Source organism: Ornithorhynchus anatinus, chromosome 7 (assembly GCF_004115215.2).
Source record: "Ornithorhynchus anatinus isolate Pmale09 chromosome 7, mOrnAna1.pri.v4, whole genome shotgun sequence".
In the NCBI taxonomy this organism is placed as follows: Eukaryota; Metazoa; Chordata; class Mammalia; order Monotremata; family Ornithorhynchidae; genus Ornithorhynchus; species Ornithorhynchus anatinus.
The window spans coordinates 58195142-58214956 of NC_041734.1; the positions used below are offsets into that span (position 1 = coordinate 58195142).

Genomic DNA, 19815 nt, shown 5'->3' on the forward strand with positions numbered 1-19815 from the left:
TGCCACCCGGGAGACTTTACCTTCCGGGAGTCCCTGCTCTTCTGCTTTCACGGCTGCCTTTTTGAATGGTAGAAATTTGCTCAGGGACTGTTGGGAGGGGTAACTCTTTGTGGTAGCCGCAGTATGGAGCGGAAAGGGTGGGGGCAAAAATCTGAGCCCCACCGAGTTCGGCTGCCAGAAGAATCTACTCTGATGCGGGGCTCACCAAGCTGGTGGGCAGCTCGCTCCTCTGCCCCCAAATCTAGAGTCTCTCCCTCCCTCTGGCCTCTGCCCCACTGCTGGGCATCAGCCTTCAGTCTTTGGTGGCCTCCTGCTTGTGATCTACCACTGCCATAGTGAGTCTGGGGACAGGGCTTCTCAAAGGCCTGAAGAGCTACCTCTTGGGATGCTGAGGGCTTTGGGTGGCTGAAGGAAAGGGAGTGGGGAGGGACAGGAGGGTGATGCGGGCGGATGAGGCTGCACAACTGAGGCTCTGTTTCATTAGCCAAACCTTGGAGGGCAGGGAATATCTTTCCCATCCTGCCCCTCACCGCTCCTCCAACACCCACTAAGGGACCTTTGACTGGGGTTGTCCAAAATGGAGCCGGAAACAAGCCCGCCGGCTGTTGGCTTGGGAATGCCCTGCCGGGGGGCCTAAGCTTTTGGTTCAGTCTGAGACGCTTCTCTCCCTAACTCCCTTCCTTGGCTGCCCCCATCCATGCTTCCCTGGGCCAGTAGAACAGTGATCTGGTTCCCCCAAAGTGGGAAGGCTGCTCAGAATAATAATAATGATGGTATTTGTTAAGAGCTTAGTATGTGTCAAGCACTGTTCTAAGCGCTGGGGTAGCTACAAGATTATGATTGGACACAGTCCCTATCCCCCTTGGGGTTCACAGTCTTAATCCCCATTTTACAATATGAGGTAAGTGAGGTACAGAAAAGTTAAGTGACTTGCCTAAGGTCACACAGCAGACAAGTAGCGGAGCCGATATTAGAAGTCATGTCCTTCTGACTCCCCGGCCCGTGCTCTTATCCACTAAGCCGTGCTGCTTCCCAGAATCAACCCAGCAGCCTCTCTGGGGTCCTTAGGGGCTGGTCCAGCCGGCTCAGCTGCCGACAGAAGCGGGCATGTGTATCTGTGGGAGTTCTGGGCTGAAGTGACCCCAGCCCCAGCCTAAAGGTTCCCTGGGAATCGGAACGTTTGGGGACCACGGGGAGGGAAATAGTGGCTGAATGGCACTCGGCACTCGGCACTCGGGGAGGGTTCTGTACAGAAACACGGCCCAGCAGCCCCCACAGGGCTAGCCTTCCCCCTCCCACCACTCCACCCCACCACTGTGCACCTCTGCTCTCTATCGGCACGCAGGCCCCCGAGCCCTGGAAGCAGGCGAAAGCCCCGGGCGCTGAGGAGTGGAAAACATTCTCAGAAGCCAGTCCCAGCTAATGACATCCAGGCTTCCTACAGTAAATTCAGTTTGTGTGGCCCAGGTCTTGTCTGCTACAGATTAATGAGGTTCCTGTGGGGGCATTAATTAAACAGTGAAGCCAGCCTGCGCCGGGGAGGATACTAGGGACCATCTCTCATGAGCCAGAGGTGGGACCGTGGCGAATAGGCAGCGGGTAGCTACCGACCCTTCCTGGGTAGCCCCCCACAACTTCTGCCCACCCACAGGGCAGGGCGGAGGGCAGACTGGAGAGGGAAGGTGGCTCAGGGAAGAAGGCAGGGCTGGGCCGGGGGCCCGGATGCCAAGGTTCTGTTTCTCCAGATGTCTGAGTACCCCTTCAGAGTAACTACCCCTTCCACGGTCCTTGCCCTGGCCTTACCTCTAGGAGGAAGGGAGTGAGGGCAGGAAAGTGCTTTGAGTTCTCCAGAGAAGAGGAATGGGACTGTAATCCCATGATAGAAAATGTCTCAACTGTTGACTTTAAAAAAATCTAGTGGTTCTGATTTGAATGTTATTTAGGATTTTATTTGCATGTTGGTTTAAAGTCAAAAATGTGCTGAAATTAGTGCTCTCAACATAGCCTCTCCCCCCGCCACCAAAGCTTCAAGTCCCCCTTCCTCTCCCCTCAGGGCTCATTCCCTGCTTTGGAAGATAGGGAAGCCCTGGCTAGGAACGGCTGTTGGGGCTCCACTTCAGAACTCCTGGGCCACGGGTGACACTGCCAGTTGTCCGGCCAGCCCTCCGTCTCTCACTTCACAGTTTTGGGTGACCGGAGAAGGGGCAGGACTCCCCAGCTTGATCTCCCTCAGAACATGAGTCAGAACGGAGAGGTCCCGTCTGCCCTTTCCTTCTCCCCCTCTCTCCAACCACAGTCTCTCCTGGCTCCCCACTTTCTCTAGAGGGAGACACCAACACCTGGGCCAAACCTGCCTTTCACCCAGCTGAGCCTATGAACTCAGCTCGACTCCGGACACTCCTCCCCTGACACACACACTCACACACACACACACACACACACACCCTCCCCCTGCACGCTCTCCCCACCCCCACCCCCCAAACCACACACCCCACCTTTGGGTACCAGACTGCAGTCTGGAGTCTCCAGGAGGAAGTCAGTCTGTAAACACCGCTCAAGCTGCAGAACCAGGCTCTCTGGCTTAAAGCAAAAGCACTTTTGGGAGAAGATAGAATTTCCTAATCCTGTCACGAGGTCGTACCTGCCAGGAGAGCCGACCGCTTCTTTGAAAGGACACGCTGAAGTTTCTGAAGAAGTTTCCACTGCTGAGAGTGGAGCTCCTCCAGCCTCAGATATCCCCCTCACCCCGCCACCCCCGCACCCCAGACTTAGCTCTTGGAGAGAGTCTTCTTCAAAGCCCCTGGGGGAAGGAAGAAGAGAAACTGAGTGCAGCGTGGCTTAGCGGAAGGGGCACGGGCTTGAGAGTCAGAGGACATGGGTTCTAATCCTGGCTCTGCCGCTTGTCTGCTCTGTGACCTTGGCAAGCCACTTTACTTCTCTGTGCCTCAGTAACCTCATCTGTAAAATAGGGATTAAGACTGTGAGCCCCACGTGGGACAACCGCATTACCTTGTATCTACCCCAGTGCTTAGAGCAGTGCTTGGCCCATAGTAAGCGCTTAACAAATACCATCATCATCATCATCATCATTATTATTATTATTAAGGGGCTTAAAGGATTTATCTGACTTGTTCCCCACAGCAGCCTCTGAGCCCTCCCTGCACCCCTTTGTGGCAGGGAGGACTCAGGGCTCAGAGGCTGCCTCTACACCCCAGTCCAGTGGGGCGAGGAAGCTGATGGTTTGGCCAGAGTAGGAAGAGCTCTAGGGTCTCACCCCACCAGCTGCTGATCAAACAATCCCATAGTATTTACTGGGTGCCTCCTGTCAGCAAAGCACTATATCAATCACTTTGGAAAGTTCAGAGATAAAAGACACAATCCCTGCTCTAAAGAAGCTCACGCTTTAGTGGGGAAGACCGTCAACCCCAAATGATTTACAATGAGGAGGAAAAAGAGAGGTATGACAAGAATGGAAAAGTTCCTTAGAGAAGCAGTTTGGCCTAGTGGAAAAAGCATGGGCTTGGGAGTCAGAGGACCTGGGTTCTAGTCCTGGCTCTGCCACATCTGCTGTGGGAACTTGAACAAGTTCCTTAACTTTTCTCTGTTTCAGTTACCACATCTGTAAATTGGGGTTAAGACTGTGAGCCCCATATGGGGCATGGACTATGTCCAACCTGATTAACTTGCATATGTCCTAACGTTCAGCACAGTGTCTGTCACAGTGTTAGGGCTTAACAAATACCCTTTAAAATGGATAAATGAATAAGGGAGTACTCCGATAGTAGGCTAAGTATCCTCTTCACATTCTCTCCGTGCCCAGAGTTCTGGAGGTCCCATACGCCTATCAGTGCTGCGCATACGGGGTGTGTGCCGGCTTCTTCAAGACCTCGAGCCAGTGGGAGTCTGATGAACTAAACCCTGAGGAGGAAGAGGAGGAGGAGGAAGAGGAGGAGGAAGAAGAGGAGGAGGCCCAAAAGAGGACATCAGGCCTCCTGGCAAGCCATGCCGAAAATCACTGTGAGTGAGATGAGAACCTTTGGTAACATCAGGAAACTGACCGGGATGGCTGGGATGGGGAGAGGCGGGAACGTTTTGCTTCTCAGGAGTCTGTGGCCTCCTGCTAGGCCACGTGGTGGGTTTAATATCCTTGAACAGGGGCCAGGGCATGCCCCAGGGGTCCGTAACTCTGGTACTGCCCTTCCTAAAGCGTCACCTCAGGGATGAAACATGTTTTCCTGCCTCCCTGACTTTCATCTGGGGACACTGAGTCTGGAAAGTGCCATGAGCTCTTCAGAGAATTTCAGAAATGAGCCTGATTGGTAACGTTCACCCTGCTCTCGGTATTTGGCCTCGTTGAGGGATATCCTGCTGTCTCGGACGTTACTTGGAGGAAATGAAGCAGAAGATTGGGAGAAAAGAGGAAGAGAGACAGGGAGCACTGCTTTAGAACATTTCTCCGATTTTTGTTCCAGGCCAAGGACAGAGAACTTGTACCCACGCGATGCTCTGGAACACAACCGTGCTCAGTTTCTCAGAAAGGGCTTATCCCAAGCAGGTTAAATGCTACAAGGCTTTGAACTCTGGCCTTACCTGGGAGCGCGAGCCTTCTGAAGACAGGGTACTGCCAAGGATGCTCTCCCAGGTTCGACGGGGAGCCGTCCCTGTGAATAGATCAGAAGAGAAAGCCTTACCGTAGAAAAGGGAACTTGAAGGAATCCAAACCATTTGCAGCGAAAGTACCTAAAAGGAGTTATGACTTTGCATGGTATCTTTTCCCCAGAGCTAACGCTGAGAACAGCCTAGACTCCCTTCAAGGCAAAAGGTGAGGCCTCAGGCCTCAGAGTGTCAGGGAGGCCCTGATGACTCAGGCCCCCTCCCACTTCTTCCTGTCGATCTTCTCTGCCCGCTCCAGCTCTGATTGTCCAACCCCAAGACCAGGCCTGGTGTCAGACCTGGCAGGTATCCATCCCCAGGGATTTTCCTGGACTCCGCAAAACTCTCCCCCGCCCCCACCCAGGGCTGGAGAGAAGAGTGGAAACTTTCCTGACCGTAGGTGAAACTTTCCGCCAGTATTAAGGCCCGAGAACAACGAGGCTTAGGATCCCAGCGTCCAGAGTTGGAGCGGGGGCCGGGCGCTTCCTGTAGGAGCGGACGAGCCATTGAGAGAGAAGCCAGGAGGTGGCATGTCGGCCAGCTTTGATTTCCTTTCCCCTTTCAGAGCGGTTACTTAATATCCCGTCTGGTCCTCTCCTCGTGTCTGTCTCAACCCATTACAGTCCCTGCCCTGTATTTTGTTTTTGCAGTTGCATTTCAAAGAACCTCTGCATCCCCAGCATATGGCGTATGGGTGGGTTTCTGTGTCCTTAGAGGAAGGGCTTTGGTTTCCCGATGCATTGAGTATTCCCTTTAACAGTAACACTCTCCACAGCAACATCTAAGGCACTGTTGTTTTCCAAAGCACTTTCCCCTCAGCTTCCCCCTTTCTCTTCATACCTAGGCCACAGGGAGGGGCAGGGATGACTCTCCCCGTTTTTCAAAAGGGGAAACTAAAGGCCAGAGAGGGTAAGTACATTTCCCAAGGTCACATAGCATCCTGGGGACAGAGTTGGGACGATTAAAGTCATTTCCTGACTCCTAGCCTTTCACACTTTCTGGTAGCCTAAGGGTCTTTCTTCTACTTGGTTCCTATAAAGTGACCTGGAGCAGAAGTGGAGGCTGGGGGAGAGGATTTAACACAATTCTTCTGTGGCGACTTCCTTATTCCAAAAGAAAAACTGAAGGCTGGGAAGGGCTTTCAAAGTCAGCCCCTTCCCCTCTGCAACCACGCACGGTGGCCTCAGCCCCTGGCTCAACTGGTCGGGAATCTCTCCTGGTCTTATGGATTTCCAGGGGAGGACAATCCACGACCTCAGTCAGCCTCGGTTCCCAGAGTCCAACAGCAGTTTTTCTTGTCAGGAAGTTTGTCTTCGCAGTTATTTGCATTGCTCTTTATTGCAGTCTAACCCCAGTTCTTCTTGTTCTAACTTAGGGGGAGAAATGCTCACCATGTTTTTATTTTCCTCATTTGACCATGTCCACATGTTGTCTTATTGCACTGTTTCATCTCTCCATATGCGCCTGTCACCAGTCCCCTCTCCCCACTTTTTTAATTTTTAATAATAATAGCGTTGGTATTTGTTGAGCGTTTACTACGTCCAGAGCGCTGTTCTAAGCCCTGGGGGAGATACAGGGTAATCAGGTTGTCTTCATCCCCATTTTACAGATGAGGTAACTGAGGCACAGAGAAGTTAAGTGACTTGCCCACACTCACACAGCTGACAAGTGGCAGAGCTGGGATTCGAACCCATGATCTCTGACTCCCAAGCCTGAGCTCTTTCCACTGAGCCATTTTAAATTGGGAGCCCCCTGAGGGCCAGGGATGGTGTCTAATTTCGAACTGTGAATTCTTTCCCGGAACACGGTACAGCGTTCGGTGCACAGTAAGCATTCAGTAGATGCTGCTGCTCTTAATATTATTGCTATTATGGTACTCGTTACGCTCTTACTATGTTCATTCAATCATATTTATTGAGCGCTTACTGCGTGCAGAGCACTATACTAAGCGCTTGTGCCGAGGACTGTTCTAAGCACTGGGGTAGATATGTTAATTAGGTTGGACGCAATCCCCACCCCACATGGTGCTCACAGGCTAAGTGGGAGAGAGTAGGATTTAATCCCTATACAGATGAGGTAACTGAGGAACAGAGATGTTAAGTGACTTGTCCAATGTCACACAGCAGATGTGACAGAGGATTAGAACCCTCGTCCTCTGACTCGCAGGCCCATGCTTTTTCCACTAGGCCACGCTTTTTCTATTGCTTCTACTATTACTATCACTCCCCATGGAATAACCCTTCTTTGACTATTTATTAGGTTCTCTACCAGCCTTCTCTTTATTTACCTATTCACAGAATCTTCAGCCTTTCAGGGACCTCAGGAGGTCATCCGGTTGGGCCCCCTGTCTCAAGGCAGGTGGACGCTTAAATCATCCAAGTCAGGCAGATGTTGATCCTAATTTGAAAGCTCTCCAGGGATGGAGATTCCACCCAGCCTCTCTCGGTGGCCTTTTCTGGTGTCTCATCAGAAACTTCTCCGTACTGTTTAACTGAACTTTCTCTTGCTTCCACTTGAGCCCAGTTCCTCTTGTTTCAATCTTGGCAGTCAGTTTGGTTTTTTTTCCCCAATGTCCCCGAGGGAAAGAGAGTTCATAGAGTTTGTCTCCACTTTTGCAGGGTGGGAAACTAAGGCATGAGTCAGGGCAAAAACTTGTAATCTGGTCAGTGGTGCACATCAATCAATCAATGATATTTATTGAGTACTTAGTATGTGCAGAGCACTGTACTAAGCACTTGGGAGAGTAATAATAATAATAATGTTGGTATTTGGTATTCGTTATGCGCTTACTATGTGCCGAGCACTGTTCTAAGCGCTGGGGTAGACACAAGGGAATCAGGTTGTCCCACGTGGGGCTCACAGTCTTAATCCCCATTTTACAGATGAGGGAACTGAGGCACCGAGAAGTTAAGTGACTTGCCCAAAGTCACACAGCTGGCAAGTGGCAGAGCTGGGGTTCGAACCCATGACCTCTGACTCCAAAGCCCGTGCTCTTTCCAGTGAGCCACGCTGTATTTGTTAAGCACTTACTATGTGCAGAGCACTCTTCTGAGCACTGGGATAGATACAGGGTAGTCAGGTGGTCCCAAGTGAGGCTCACAGTTAAGCCCCATTTTACAGAAGTTAAGTGACTTGCCCACAGTCACACAGCTGACAAGTGGCAGAGTCGGGATTCACAGTACAACCGAGCTAACAGACGTATTCCCTGCCCACAATGACCTTGAGGTCTATAGAGGGAGGCAGACATTAATATAAATAAATAATTTATAATGCTGGGTGTCAGCAGGACGCGAGCTCATCCTATCTCTGAGAGCCCTTAGGCTGCCAAGATTCATCGGAAACCCTGTGCTGTCCTTCAAAACTCGAGGAAATTCTGGCCCATTCAAGATGCCATGGCTCAGTGGAAAGAGCCCGGCCTTTGGAGTCAGAGGCCATGAGTTCAAATCCCAGCTCTGCCACTTGTCGGCTGTGTGACCGTGGGCAAGTCACTTAACCTCTCTGTGCCTCAGTTACCTCATCTGTAAAATGGGGGTTAAGACTGTGAGCCCCACGTGGGACAACCTGATTCCCCTGTGTCTACCCCAGCGCTTAGAACAGTGCTCTGCACATAGTAAGCGCTTAACAAATACCAACATTATTATTATTATGCCTAACAGCATTGCCTTGAGTCCAGAGTCCTGACTGGGTGCTCTTACGGAGAAGCAGCGTGGCTCAGTGGAAAGAGCACGGGCTTTGGAGTCAGAGCTCGTGAGTTCGAATCCCAGCTCTGCCACTTGTCGGCTGTGTGACTGTGGGCAAGTCACTTAACTTCTCTGTGCCTCAGTTCCCTCATCTGTAAAATGGGGATTAAGACTGTGAGCCCCATGTGGGACAACCTGATTCCCCTATGTCTACCCCAGCGCTTAGAACAGTGCTCGGCACATAGTAAGCGCTTAACAAATACCAACATTATTATTACATCTCAGAGTTTCTTTTGAGCTCCTAATTTGCTCTGTAACCATGGGATGTCTCTCTGGGTCTTTGGCCAACTTCTTTGAATGTTCTCTCTGAGTTTTTCTGTGGCTGTTGAGTGCCCAGAATATACAAAGGGGGTGAAAATCTTGTATGACAAAAAAGAATGACTTCTCTACACTCTAAGCTTCTTGTGGGCAGGGACCATGTCTCCCAAGTCTTGTACACACCCAAGAGTCCTTGGCATAGTATTCTTCACACAGGAAGCACTCAATGAATATCGCTGATAGACAAGGAGTGACAATAATTATTATTATTATGGTATTTGTTAAGTGCTTATTACATGTCAAACACTGTCCTAATGACTGGTGTAGGTACAAGTTAATCAGGTCTCTGTTCCACATGGGGCTCACAGTTTAAGAAGGAGGGAGAGCAGGTATTGAATAACCATTTTGCAAATGAGGGAACTGAAGCATAGTGAAGTGAAGCGAGGGGTAATGTCTGATGGTGGTTTATTACCCAACATGGAGCCGTGGAGGCCCTAAGGGATACCATTCCATCATCCCAGACTCAAGGATGCCTAGCCCCAGCTTTGGTCCAGACAGGGCACCATTTCTCACTTGGTACCCACCTGGGACATCACCCCTGTCCTGCCTCTGGTCTGGAAGTCCCTCTCCCTTCATATCCGACACATCTTCACACTCCCCCTCTTCAAGGCTTTACTGAAGGCACATCTCTTCCTAGAGCCTCTCCCAACTGAGCCCACATCTCCTCTTCTCCTATTTCCTTCTGCATCGCCCTTGCCCTTGGATTTGCACATTTTATTCACCCCTCTTTCAGCCCCACAGCTAACATTTATTTAAATTAACGTCTGTCTCGCCCACTACATTATGAGCTCACTCTGGGCCAGGAACGTATCTACTCTCCAAAGTACTTAGTATAGTGCTCTGCAATCAATCAATCAATCACTTCATCAGTGGTACTTATTGAGTGCTTACTATGTGCAAAGTACTGTACTAAGCACTTGGGAGAGAATAATACAAAAGATTTAGCAGACACATTCCCTGCCCATAATGAGCTTACAGACTGCACACAGTAAGTGCTCAATTAATATGACTGATTCACCGATTGATGGATAGAGGCCCCATGGTAGGAATGGTCGTGTTAAGAGAAATGTTATCGCAGGCCCGGAGAAAATATCTTGGCTTTGCCAGCTAGCTCTTTGGTCCATAAAAGAGTTTCTGAAAGAAAAAGTTCTTTCTGAGAGCGAGGAAAACCAATCAGTCAATCAATCAGTCAGTCTCTCAGTCTCTCTCCCCTGACATGGCTTCTCTTTATAAATAAAATAAATGGTGGTATTTGTTAAGCGCTTACTATGCGCAAAGCACTGTTCTAAGCGCTGGGGGATACAAGGTGATCAGGTAGTCCCACATGGGGCTCACAGTTTTAATCCCCGTTTTACAGATGAGGTAATTGAGGCACAGAGAAGTTAAGTGACTTGCCCAAAGTCACACCGCTGGCAAGCGGCGGAGCTGGCATTAGAACCCACGACCTCTGACTCCCAAGCCCGTGCTCTTTCCACCGAGTCATGCTAATAATGGTATTTATCAGTGGTATTATTCGTACAAGACATTCGGATCAGATGCATTCCCTGCAGCATAACTGGTTCACAATCTAAGAAGAAGGAAGAGCAGGATCTATCCCCATATTAAATGAGAAACTGAAGTTCAGAGAGGTTAAGTGATTTATTCAAAAACGCACCACAGATCAGAGATTAAAACCTGAGGTCTCCTGACTCCCAATCCTATGTTCATTCTACCAGGCTTCGTTGCCTCGGTAGCAGGTCATCTACGAGAAGCAGCGTGGCTCAGTGGAAAGAGCACGGGCTTGGGAGTCAGAGGTTATGGGTTCAAATCCCGGCTCTGCCACTTGTCAGCTTTGTAACTGTGGGCAAGTCACTTAACTTCTCTGTGCCTCAGTTCCCTCATCTGGAAAATGGGGATGAAGACTGTGAGCCTCACGTGGGACAACCTGATTACCCTGTATCTACCCCAGCGCTTAGAACAGTGTTCTGCACATAGCGCTTAACAAATACTAACATTATTATTATTAGGAAGGGGAAACACACTAAAATAATTCAGAGATAAGAGGGAGGAGATGGCTGTATAGATGAATGAGTGCTTAAGAACCAGGCTACGTAAATAGATATGTACAGAAGGGCTAGAGGTACTTTTGAGTTCATAAGTACAGAGTCGGCACAGAAGCAGCACGGGCTTGGGAATCAGAAGGATTTGGGTTCTAATCCCAGGTCTGCCACTTGTCCGCTGTGTGACCTTGGACAAGACACTTCACTCTTCGGGGTCTCTGTTACCTCATCTGCAGATTGGGGAGTGAGACTGTGAGCCCCATGTGGGACAGAGACCGTAGTCAACCCGAGATGCCGGTATCCAAGATGGCTGTATCCACCCCAGCGTTTAGTACAGTGTCTGACACAAAGTAAGCGCTTAACAAATACCACGGTTATTAATAACTGGTATCGATTAAGCACTTACAATGTGCTAAACACCATACTAAGCGCTGGGTAGATATAAGATAAACAGGTCGGACACAGTCCGGGTCCCACGTAGGCTCACTGCTTAAGTAGGAGGGAGAAGAGGTTACAGGTCCCCATTTTACAGTGGAGAAAACTGAGGCACAGAGAAGTTAAGCGACTTGCTCATGGTCACACAGAAGACAAGTTAATGGGAGACTGATCCCCTCTCTCCTTTTCCCACCTAGATGACCTGGACCTGGATGATTTCCAACTGGAGATGGAGGACTCCAAGCTGCACCCCACTGTCCAGTGCAGCCCAAGTCCAGGTGAGAGGCAGAGCACGAGATTTTGCTGACCGGAGATTTGCGTGTGGAGGGAGGGAGGAGGGGAAGCGGGAAGAGGATGTTTGGCCAAGTTCTTCCTCACGTCTGATCAGAATTCCTCCAGCTGCCATTTAAGCCTCTTGTCCTATCTTCAGAGAATATGAAAATCCACTGCCACCTGCATTATGAATGTTCTCTAAATTCACTCAGGGAAGAGAAGAGCCACTGTCTTAGATGAGAGAACAGGCCTGTGGCAAGTAATGGACCCAGATGGATGGCTCCTCCGGGTTCCCGGAACCCTGACCTCCCAGAGCCTCCAGGTGCCAGATCGGAGAACTGGAGGCGTTCCAAATTTTTCTGCCCCTTCCGGTTTATTTTCATTCATTCAGTCGTATTTATTGAACGCTCGCTGTGTGCGGAGCATTGTACTAAGCACTTGGAAAGTACAATTTGGGCAACAGAGACAATCCCTACCCAACGGGCTCACAGTCTAGAAGGGGGGAGTCAGATGACAAAAGAAAGCAAGTGGACATCAATAGCATCAATGTAAATAAATAGAATTATAGATATATACACATCATTAATAAAATAAATAGAATGATAAATATGTACATATATACACAAATGCTGTGGCGCGGGGAGGAGGAGGGGCGATGGAGAGGGAAGGAGGAGCAGAGGAAAAGGAGGCTCAGTCTGGGAAGGCCTTCTGAAGGAGGTGAGCTCTCAGTAGGGCTCTGAAGGGGGGAAGTGTGCTAGTTTGGCAGATGTGAGGAGGGAGGGCGTTCTAGGCCAGAGGTAGGACGTGGGCCAGGGGTCGACGGCGGGGCAGGCGAGAATAAGGCACAGTGAGGAGGTTAGCGGCAGAGGAGTGGAGTGTGCGGACTGGGCTGTAGAAGGAGAGAAGGGAGGTGATGTAGGAGGGATCAAGGTGAAGGAAAGCTTTGAAGCCAACAGTGAGGAGTTTTTGCTTGATTCGAAGGTTGATAGGTGACCACTAGAGATTTTTTTGGGGGGGGGGTGATATGAGGTTTAAGAATTTGGCTTCTGAAAGCTAGACTCTCCTAAGAAACCATTGAAGGGGAAAGGGGAATAGGTCGTTTCAAAGGGCCCCAATGTCACTGAACCCAAGTGAATGTCTAAATGGCTTTCCTAAAAGGTGGAAGAAGGCTGTGGAAAGGATAATTCAGCCCTAGGATTGCAGACTCCACAAGCTCCTAATTGGCAGGGAATGTGTCTGTTATGTTGTTGTGTTGTATTCTCCCAAGCTCTTTGTACTGTGCTGTACTGTGCTGTGCACACAGTAAGTGTTCAATAAATACGATTGTCTGACTGACTAAATGAGAGTGGCAGATTCTGAATTTCTAGGTCCCTTTTCTTCAGTGATGTAGGTGACCTGGTCTTATCTCAGAGCTTTCTGCCTCCAGGAGCGGAGTCATAGAAACTGGGTCGGGGGAGAGGGTATTCTCCCCATTTCAAAGAGGAGGGAGAGACCGAGGCTCAGAGAGTTTGTGACAACCCCCTCTAAACTGTACTGTGGGCAGGGAACGTGCCTACAAATTCTGTTGTAATCAATCAACAAATTTTATTTATTGAGCATTTACTGTAATAATAATAATTATGGTATTTAAGTGCTTACTATATGCCAGACACTGTACTATATCCCGACTCTGCCACTTGTCAGCTGTGTGACTGTGGGCAAGTCACTTCACTTCTCTGTGCCTCAATTCCCTCATCTGTAAAATGGGGATGAAGACTGTGAGCCTCACGTGGGACAACCTGATTACCCTTTATCTACCCCAGTGCTTAGAACAGTGCTCTGCACATAGTAAGCGCTTAACAAATACCAATATCATCATCATCATTACTAAGTGCTGGGGTGTACACAAGCAAATCGGATTGGACACAGTCCCTGTCCTGCATGGGGCTCACAGTCTTAATCCCCGTTTTGCAGATGAGAGAACTGAGGCACAGAGAAGTGAAATGACTTGCCCAAGGCCACAAGGCAGATAAATGGGGGAGATGGAATTAGAACCCATGTCCTTCTGACTCCCAGTCCCATGCTCTATCTACTGCACCATACAGGAAGTACTTGTTCTTGGGCAAATACAACAGAATTAGCTATTGTATTCTCTCCGGAATGCTTAGTCCAGTGCTCGGCATGCAGTAAGCACTCAGTAAATATTACTGCTTGATTGACCGATTGATTAACCAGAGTCGTGAGGCAGAGGAAGAATTGGAACCCCTGCTCATTATTTAGAGGGACAGAGAGGCTTGAGGGTTTCTTTAATTTACTTAATGCTCCAGAATAGGTTGATTTTTCTGGGAGCAAGGTAAGAAGAATCCACTGAGGAGCCTGAGCCAGGGTCCGGGTCCTGTTGAGACCCTCTTCTTGGCATCCCGCTAGGATGTGTTCAGGCAGTGGTGTGGTGCAGAGGCAGGGAGGGGCTTCTCTGTAGTGCCGCAATCAGGGGCACGTGCATTTTGCGAGCTCTCAAAACTCCCAGACCGGACACCAGACATGGAAGTCGGGGTATTTTCAGTTTTCCTCAAGCATCGGAACCAGCTCCTCAAACACCCAAACTCTTTTTTTGACTTGTCCTGAAGGCTGCCAGGTGAGATCCGCTTATCTCAGGGACCCTGGACACTGGCTTGCCTCCCCTCTGATAGTGCCCCCACACCTGGAACAAGCGTAGGGGGAATCTCTCCTCACTCAACCTTCACAAGATGAGTCACTAGAGGATCTGGGCTGAGAACTGTTTAGTGAATCAGTTTCTTCCCAAACACAGGCCGCTCCCTGAGAGGAAGTTAAGCCCCTTTGGAAATTTTATTTAACTCCTTCAGGCCCCGGAGCTCAGTACTGTGACTGTTAATCTATCAGTCTTTGATATCCAGTGCAGAGCACTGTACTGAGCTCTTGGAAGAGTACAGTGGAGTGAAAAGATACGATCCCTTGCCCTCAAGGAGCTTACGATCTAGCAAAAGAGTCAGACACTAAAGTACTAGATACTAGAAAAGCAGCTTGGCCTAGCGGCAAGAGCACAGGTTTGGGTGTCAGAGGATGTGGGTTCTAATCCCAGCTCCACCTGTTGTCTGTTGTGTGATCTTGGGCAAGTCACTTGACTTCTCTTTGCCTTAGTTACTTCATCTGTAAAAGGGGGATTAAGAGTGTGCGCCTCACAACCTGATTGCCGTGCATCTACCCTGGCACTTAGAACGGTGCCTGGTACATAGTAAGCGCTTAACAAATACCATTATTATTATTATTATTATAGGACAGATAGAGGGAAGAATTAATCAGTCAACCAATGATATTTACTGATAACGCACTGTGTGCAGACTACAGTACAACAGAGATGGTAGACAAGATCTGCCCGTAGGGAAGCGGCATGGCCTAGTGGAAAAAAACATGGGCCTGGGAGTCAGAAGACCTGGGTTTTAATCCCAGCTCTGCCACTCCTCTGCTGTGTGATCTTGGGCAACTCACTTAACTTCTCTGTGCCTCAGTTTCCTCATCTGTAAAATGAGGATTAAATCCTACTCTCTCTACTTAGACCGTGAACCCCACGTGGGCTGTGTCAAACCTGAATATCTTGTATCTAACCCAGTGGTTAGTACCGTCCTTGGCACATAGTAAGCACTTAATAAATACCATTATTATTAATTAATTAAGGCGCATACAGTATAGAGAGGGGATTACAGTCGAGAGAAGAAGAGAGTGGGAAGATGGACTTGTGAATGAATAAGTAGAATGCTAAAGCGAGGAGTGGCCAGGCCGTGGCCCTGAGGGTGGGAGGGTAGGGGCATGCTAGGCGACCAGGGCCATTTTTGTCTGTGCTGCTTCTCTTCCCTCCAGCAGAGGAACCGTCTCATCCCCTGCCCGGGTGCTCCAGCTGCCCGAGGGAGGGAGACGTGAGAGGGATTGGAGAGAGTGACCAGGCCCAGGAGGTGACTTGGGATTTGGAGCAGGGATAAGAGCAGTGAGGCCTGAGCGACCACCAGGCACGCCACACAGGAAGCATCTGTGGGCCGCAAGTTGTCGAAGCCTGAAACAGTGGCCTGAAAGTTCGTACAGGCTCCCAGGGAAAAGCTGAAGCCCAAGGCTTCTGGCTCCGAGGTTTGGGCGGCACCTACTCGGTCAGTCAATCGCATTTATTAAGGTCTTACTGTGTGCAGAGCACCGTACTACGCGCTTAGGAGAGTTCAGTAGAACAGTATAACAGACACATTCCCAGCCCACAAGGAGCTTACAGTCTATCGGGGAGCCACATTAATATAAATAAATAAAAGTTACAGATAAGTACACAAGTGCTGTGGGGCTGAGGGCGGGGGATGAATAAAGGGAGCAAGTCAGAGTGACACAGAAGGGAGTGGAAGAAAAGGAAAAGAAAGTTTAGTCATGGAAGGCCACTTAGAGGAGATATACCTTCAATAAAGCTTTGAAGTGGGGGAGAGTAATTGTCTGTCAGATATGAAGAGGGACGTCATTCCAGGCCAGAGGCAGGATGTGGGTGAGTGGTCGGCGGCGAGATGGATGAGACTGAGGTACACTAGACCAGTAACTCAGTCAATCATAATATTTACTGAGTACTGGATGCAGAGCAGTATACTAGGTGCTGCGGAGAGAGCAATAGAGTTGGTAGGCACGATCCCTGCCTGCAAGGAGCTTCGGGTCTGGGTGGGGAGGCAAGCACCAAAATAAATTAGAGGTGGGGGAAGCACCAGAATTTAAAGGTAATAATGTCGGTATTTGTTAATCGCTTACTATGTGCAGAGCACTGTTCTAAGCGCTGGGGTAGATACAGGGTAATCAGGTTGTCCCACGTGAGGCTCCCAGTCTTAATCCCCATTTTACAGATGAGGGAACTGAGGCACAGAGAAGTTAAGTGACTTGCCCACAGTCACACAGCTGACAGGTGGTGGAGCTGGAATTCGAACCCATGACCTCTGACTCCCGGTCCCAGCTAGTGAGAAATGAGTAGCTCACTAGCGATTACAGCGTAGCAAAACCTGTGAACTACAAATTCATGGCAGTAAGTTATAGAGTAGATCAGAGAGACGGGCCCCTAGCGAGGCAGAGAGAAAGGGTGGTTCCGGGTCCTGTGCCTCGGGTGAGGGAATAGAGAGAGGGTTGTTCTGGGTTGTGGATGCCCCACAGTGGGAGAATTGCCAAGGGAAATCAATCAATGCCATTGATTGAACACTTGCTATGTGCAGAGCACTGTACTAAGCGCTTGGGAGACCACAATATAACAGAATTAGCAGATGTGTTCCCTGCCCACAGCGAGCTACAGAAGGCAGGTCCCCAGCTCGGGCCCGCTGTGAAAAAGTCCACATAGAGGGTACCCGGCTCATAGGAGATGGAGCATCAGACGTTGGAGCCTCTGCTGAGTGGAACGGTGACTCTATAAAGTTGACTTTGACCACCACATCTGGAGCCTAACTGGTCCTTCTGGGCCACTGTCCCCCACAGGACCCTTCAAGCCGTGCGAACACCTGTTCGACAGTTGGGTGATCCGCCTGGGCGTCTGGACCATCGTGCTGCTCTCGGTGCTGTGCAACGGGCTGGTCCTGCTGGCCGTCTTCGCCTCTCCGGCCCACCTGTCCCCGGTCAAATTTGTGGTGGGCGCCCTCGCGGGGGTCAACACCCTGACGGGCCTCTCCTGCGGCGTGCTGGCCTGTGTGGACGCCCTGACCTTTGGCCAGTTTGCCCAGTACGGGGCCCGCTGGGAGACCGGGCTGGGCTGCCGTGCTACCGGCTTCCTGGCCATCTTGGCCTCGGAGGCCTCGGTGCTGCTGCTGACCCTGGCTGCGGTCCAGTGCAGCGTCTCCGTGTCCTGCGTGCGGGCCTACGGCAAGACGCCCTCCCTGGGCAGCGTGAAGGCCGGAGCCCTGGGGTGCCTGGCGCTGGCCACGTTGGCCGCGGCCCTGCCCCTGTCGTCCATCGGGGAATACGGGGCTTCCCCGCTGTGCCTGCCCTACTCGCTCCCCGAGGGCCGCCCGGCCGCCCTGGGCTTCGCCGTGGCTCTGGTGATGATGAACTCCCTCTGCTTTCTCATCATCACCGGCGCCTACATCAAGCTCTACTGCGACCTGCTCCGGGGAGACATGGACGCGGTGTGGGACTGTGCCATGGTCAAGCACGTGGCCTGGCTCATCTTTGCCGACGGGCTCCTCTACTGCCCGGTGGCCTTCCTCAGCTTCTCCTCCATGCTCAACCTCTTCCCCGTCACTCCCGAGGTCATCAAGTCAGTCCTCCTCGTGGTGCTGCCCCTGCCCGCCTGTCTCAACCCCCTGCTCTACCTCCTCTTCAATCCGCACTTTCGGGAGGACCTTAGGCTGCTGCCGCTGCTGTTGCTGCGGGCCCGGGCCTCCGGCCCGCCCTCCTTCGCCTCGGAAGAGCTGGAGAAGAGTTCCTGCGATTCCACCCAAGCTCTGGTCGCCTTCTCTGACATCGATCTCGTTCTGGAGGCCCCGGAGCACCGGATGGGGGCTCCTGCCGGCCTAGAGGGCTACAGCTTCCCCTCAGTGACCCTCATAACCTGCCAGCAGCCGGCCGGCCCCGCCCTGGGGCTGGAGGGCGGCCATTTTGTGGGGCTGGAGGGCGGCCGTTTCGCCGGGGCCCCGGCCCACCTCACTGAAGAAGAACTGCTGTTGGTGGCAGAGGGGGCGGTGCCGGTGAGCGGGAGCCTCGGCCGTGGTGTCCGGCCCTCGTTTCCGGCCTTCACCACGCATTTATAACCCCGACTTCCTCGCCTCCTCCATCTCTCTCCCTGCCCTGGGGCTCTTTTTTCTCCGTGTACAATCGCCGCTTATTAAATAAATAAAACCAAAAGGAAACCATGTGGTCTGGCCTTGGTCCATGCTAGGGCACTCTAGGTGCCTGAGCTCCTCTCTTCCTGCCTGACCCCATTCCCATCTGCCTTGGCTAAGTCCCATCCTCCCTGCTTCCTTAGAGGAGGCCATTTCGGGAAGGCAGTGGGAAAAATAGGTGCTGGATGCCTCAGGGAGAAGACCTCCTACCACTGAAGGGGGAGAAGAAGTTGGCCTGCAGAGCACATGAAAAAGGACACAGACACCCTGGCCAGGAAGTCCACCAGACTCTCAGGTGAGATCCTGCGGTAGGATGGGGGAGGCAGCTGCAATTCCTGCTTCGTGGTTAGGGTGGGCAGAGAACCCCCAGGCAGAACCCATAGTAAACTGAGCTCCATCTCCACAGAAGCTCCCACCATCAGTAAGAGGGAGAAGGTAAGTGCGACAGGAACGGTGTGACGGGAGGAGCCCAGAGGATGGCCAGAACAGGTCCCGAGCCAGAGATGCGGGGAGATGTGCGGGCAGCAACAGGGGTTGCTGTTTCGGAACCCCAGATCCTTTCCCCCATCTTGGTACCACCTCTAAAATATCCCAAAGGGAGAAAAGCCAGGGAGCACCTGGAATGGATTTAGATTATTCTTTCCTGCCTAGAGCCTCACTCCCTGCCTGGGACGTGTTCCCAGTGGAAAGAGCACGGGCCCGGGCATCGGAGGATCTGGGTTCTAATTCTGGCTCTGCCCCATGCCTAGTATGTGACCTCGGGCAAGTCACTTCACCTCTTTGGGTCTCAGTTTACTCATCTGTAAAATGGGGATCAAATACCTGTTCTCTCTCCTACTTAGACCGTGAGCCTCATGTGCTACAGGGACTGCGTCTGGCCTGGTTATATCTACCTACTTAGTGCAGTGCTTGGCAAATAGTAAGTGCTTAACAAATGCCGTGGTTATTATTGTTGCTCGGGTCATTTCTTCTTTCCCGTTGTGATCCCGTGCACTCTGCCAGCCCTATCTGGGCCTTTCTTCCACTCCACGTTCTGCCCTCTTCTAGGTCCAGGTCTTCGACGTGTCCTCCAGCCACCGCTCCACGTCCCTTATTAAAGCGACTCATCATCTCGTGGATCATCCAGGGAATTCAAAGCACTAACCCAAGGTGATCTCCTTCCCCTGCATTCCACCTCCAGGAAAGAGAAAGAGAAGCAGAGATTAGTCTGCCTATTTAGGGAAACCGAGGAACAGGGAAGGGAAAGGTTTTGTCCCAAATCACACAAGTCAGGAGCAGCATGAGACTCTGGAGGTTGGTCTCCCAGTTCAAGAAGCTGTCTGCCGAGTTTCCACCTCCTGGCTGGTCTCTGTCCCCAGTCATACCCAGAGCCAGGAAAAGAGAGCTTCAGTAGAAAGAGAAGTCAAGTGGAATGAGCAGCTGATCTCCCTGCTGTTTCACTCTTGGAAGCAGTCTTGACTCCCGGGTTGTTTAGTGTGCGGCCTCTTCCAGCTCAGCTGGCCCTAGTTATCCACTCCAGCTCAACTCAGATTTGAGGCCTCAGCT

The 19815-nt window shown here is 51.1% G+C and overlaps 1 protein-coding gene across 2 annotated transcripts in view; it reads left to right on the forward strand.

The window, feature by feature from the left end:
- The window catches only part of LGR6 (leucine rich repeat containing G protein-coupled receptor 6), a 141897-nt gene extending 123609 nt beyond the window's left edge, over positions 1–18288 (forward strand). For both annotated transcript variants that reach the window (XM_029068430.2, XM_029068432.2), the window contains 3 exons: positions 3821–4017; positions 11383–11463; positions 16931–18288. In XM_029068430.2, the coding sequence (XP_028924263.1) occupies positions 3821–4017; positions 11383–11463; positions 16931–18198 (1546 nt within the window). In that variant the 3' untranslated portion in view covers positions 18199–18288. The remainder of the gene's footprint in view (positions 1–3820; positions 4018–11382; positions 11464–16930) is intronic.
- The last annotated feature ends 1527 nt before the right edge of the window (positions 18289–19815 follow it).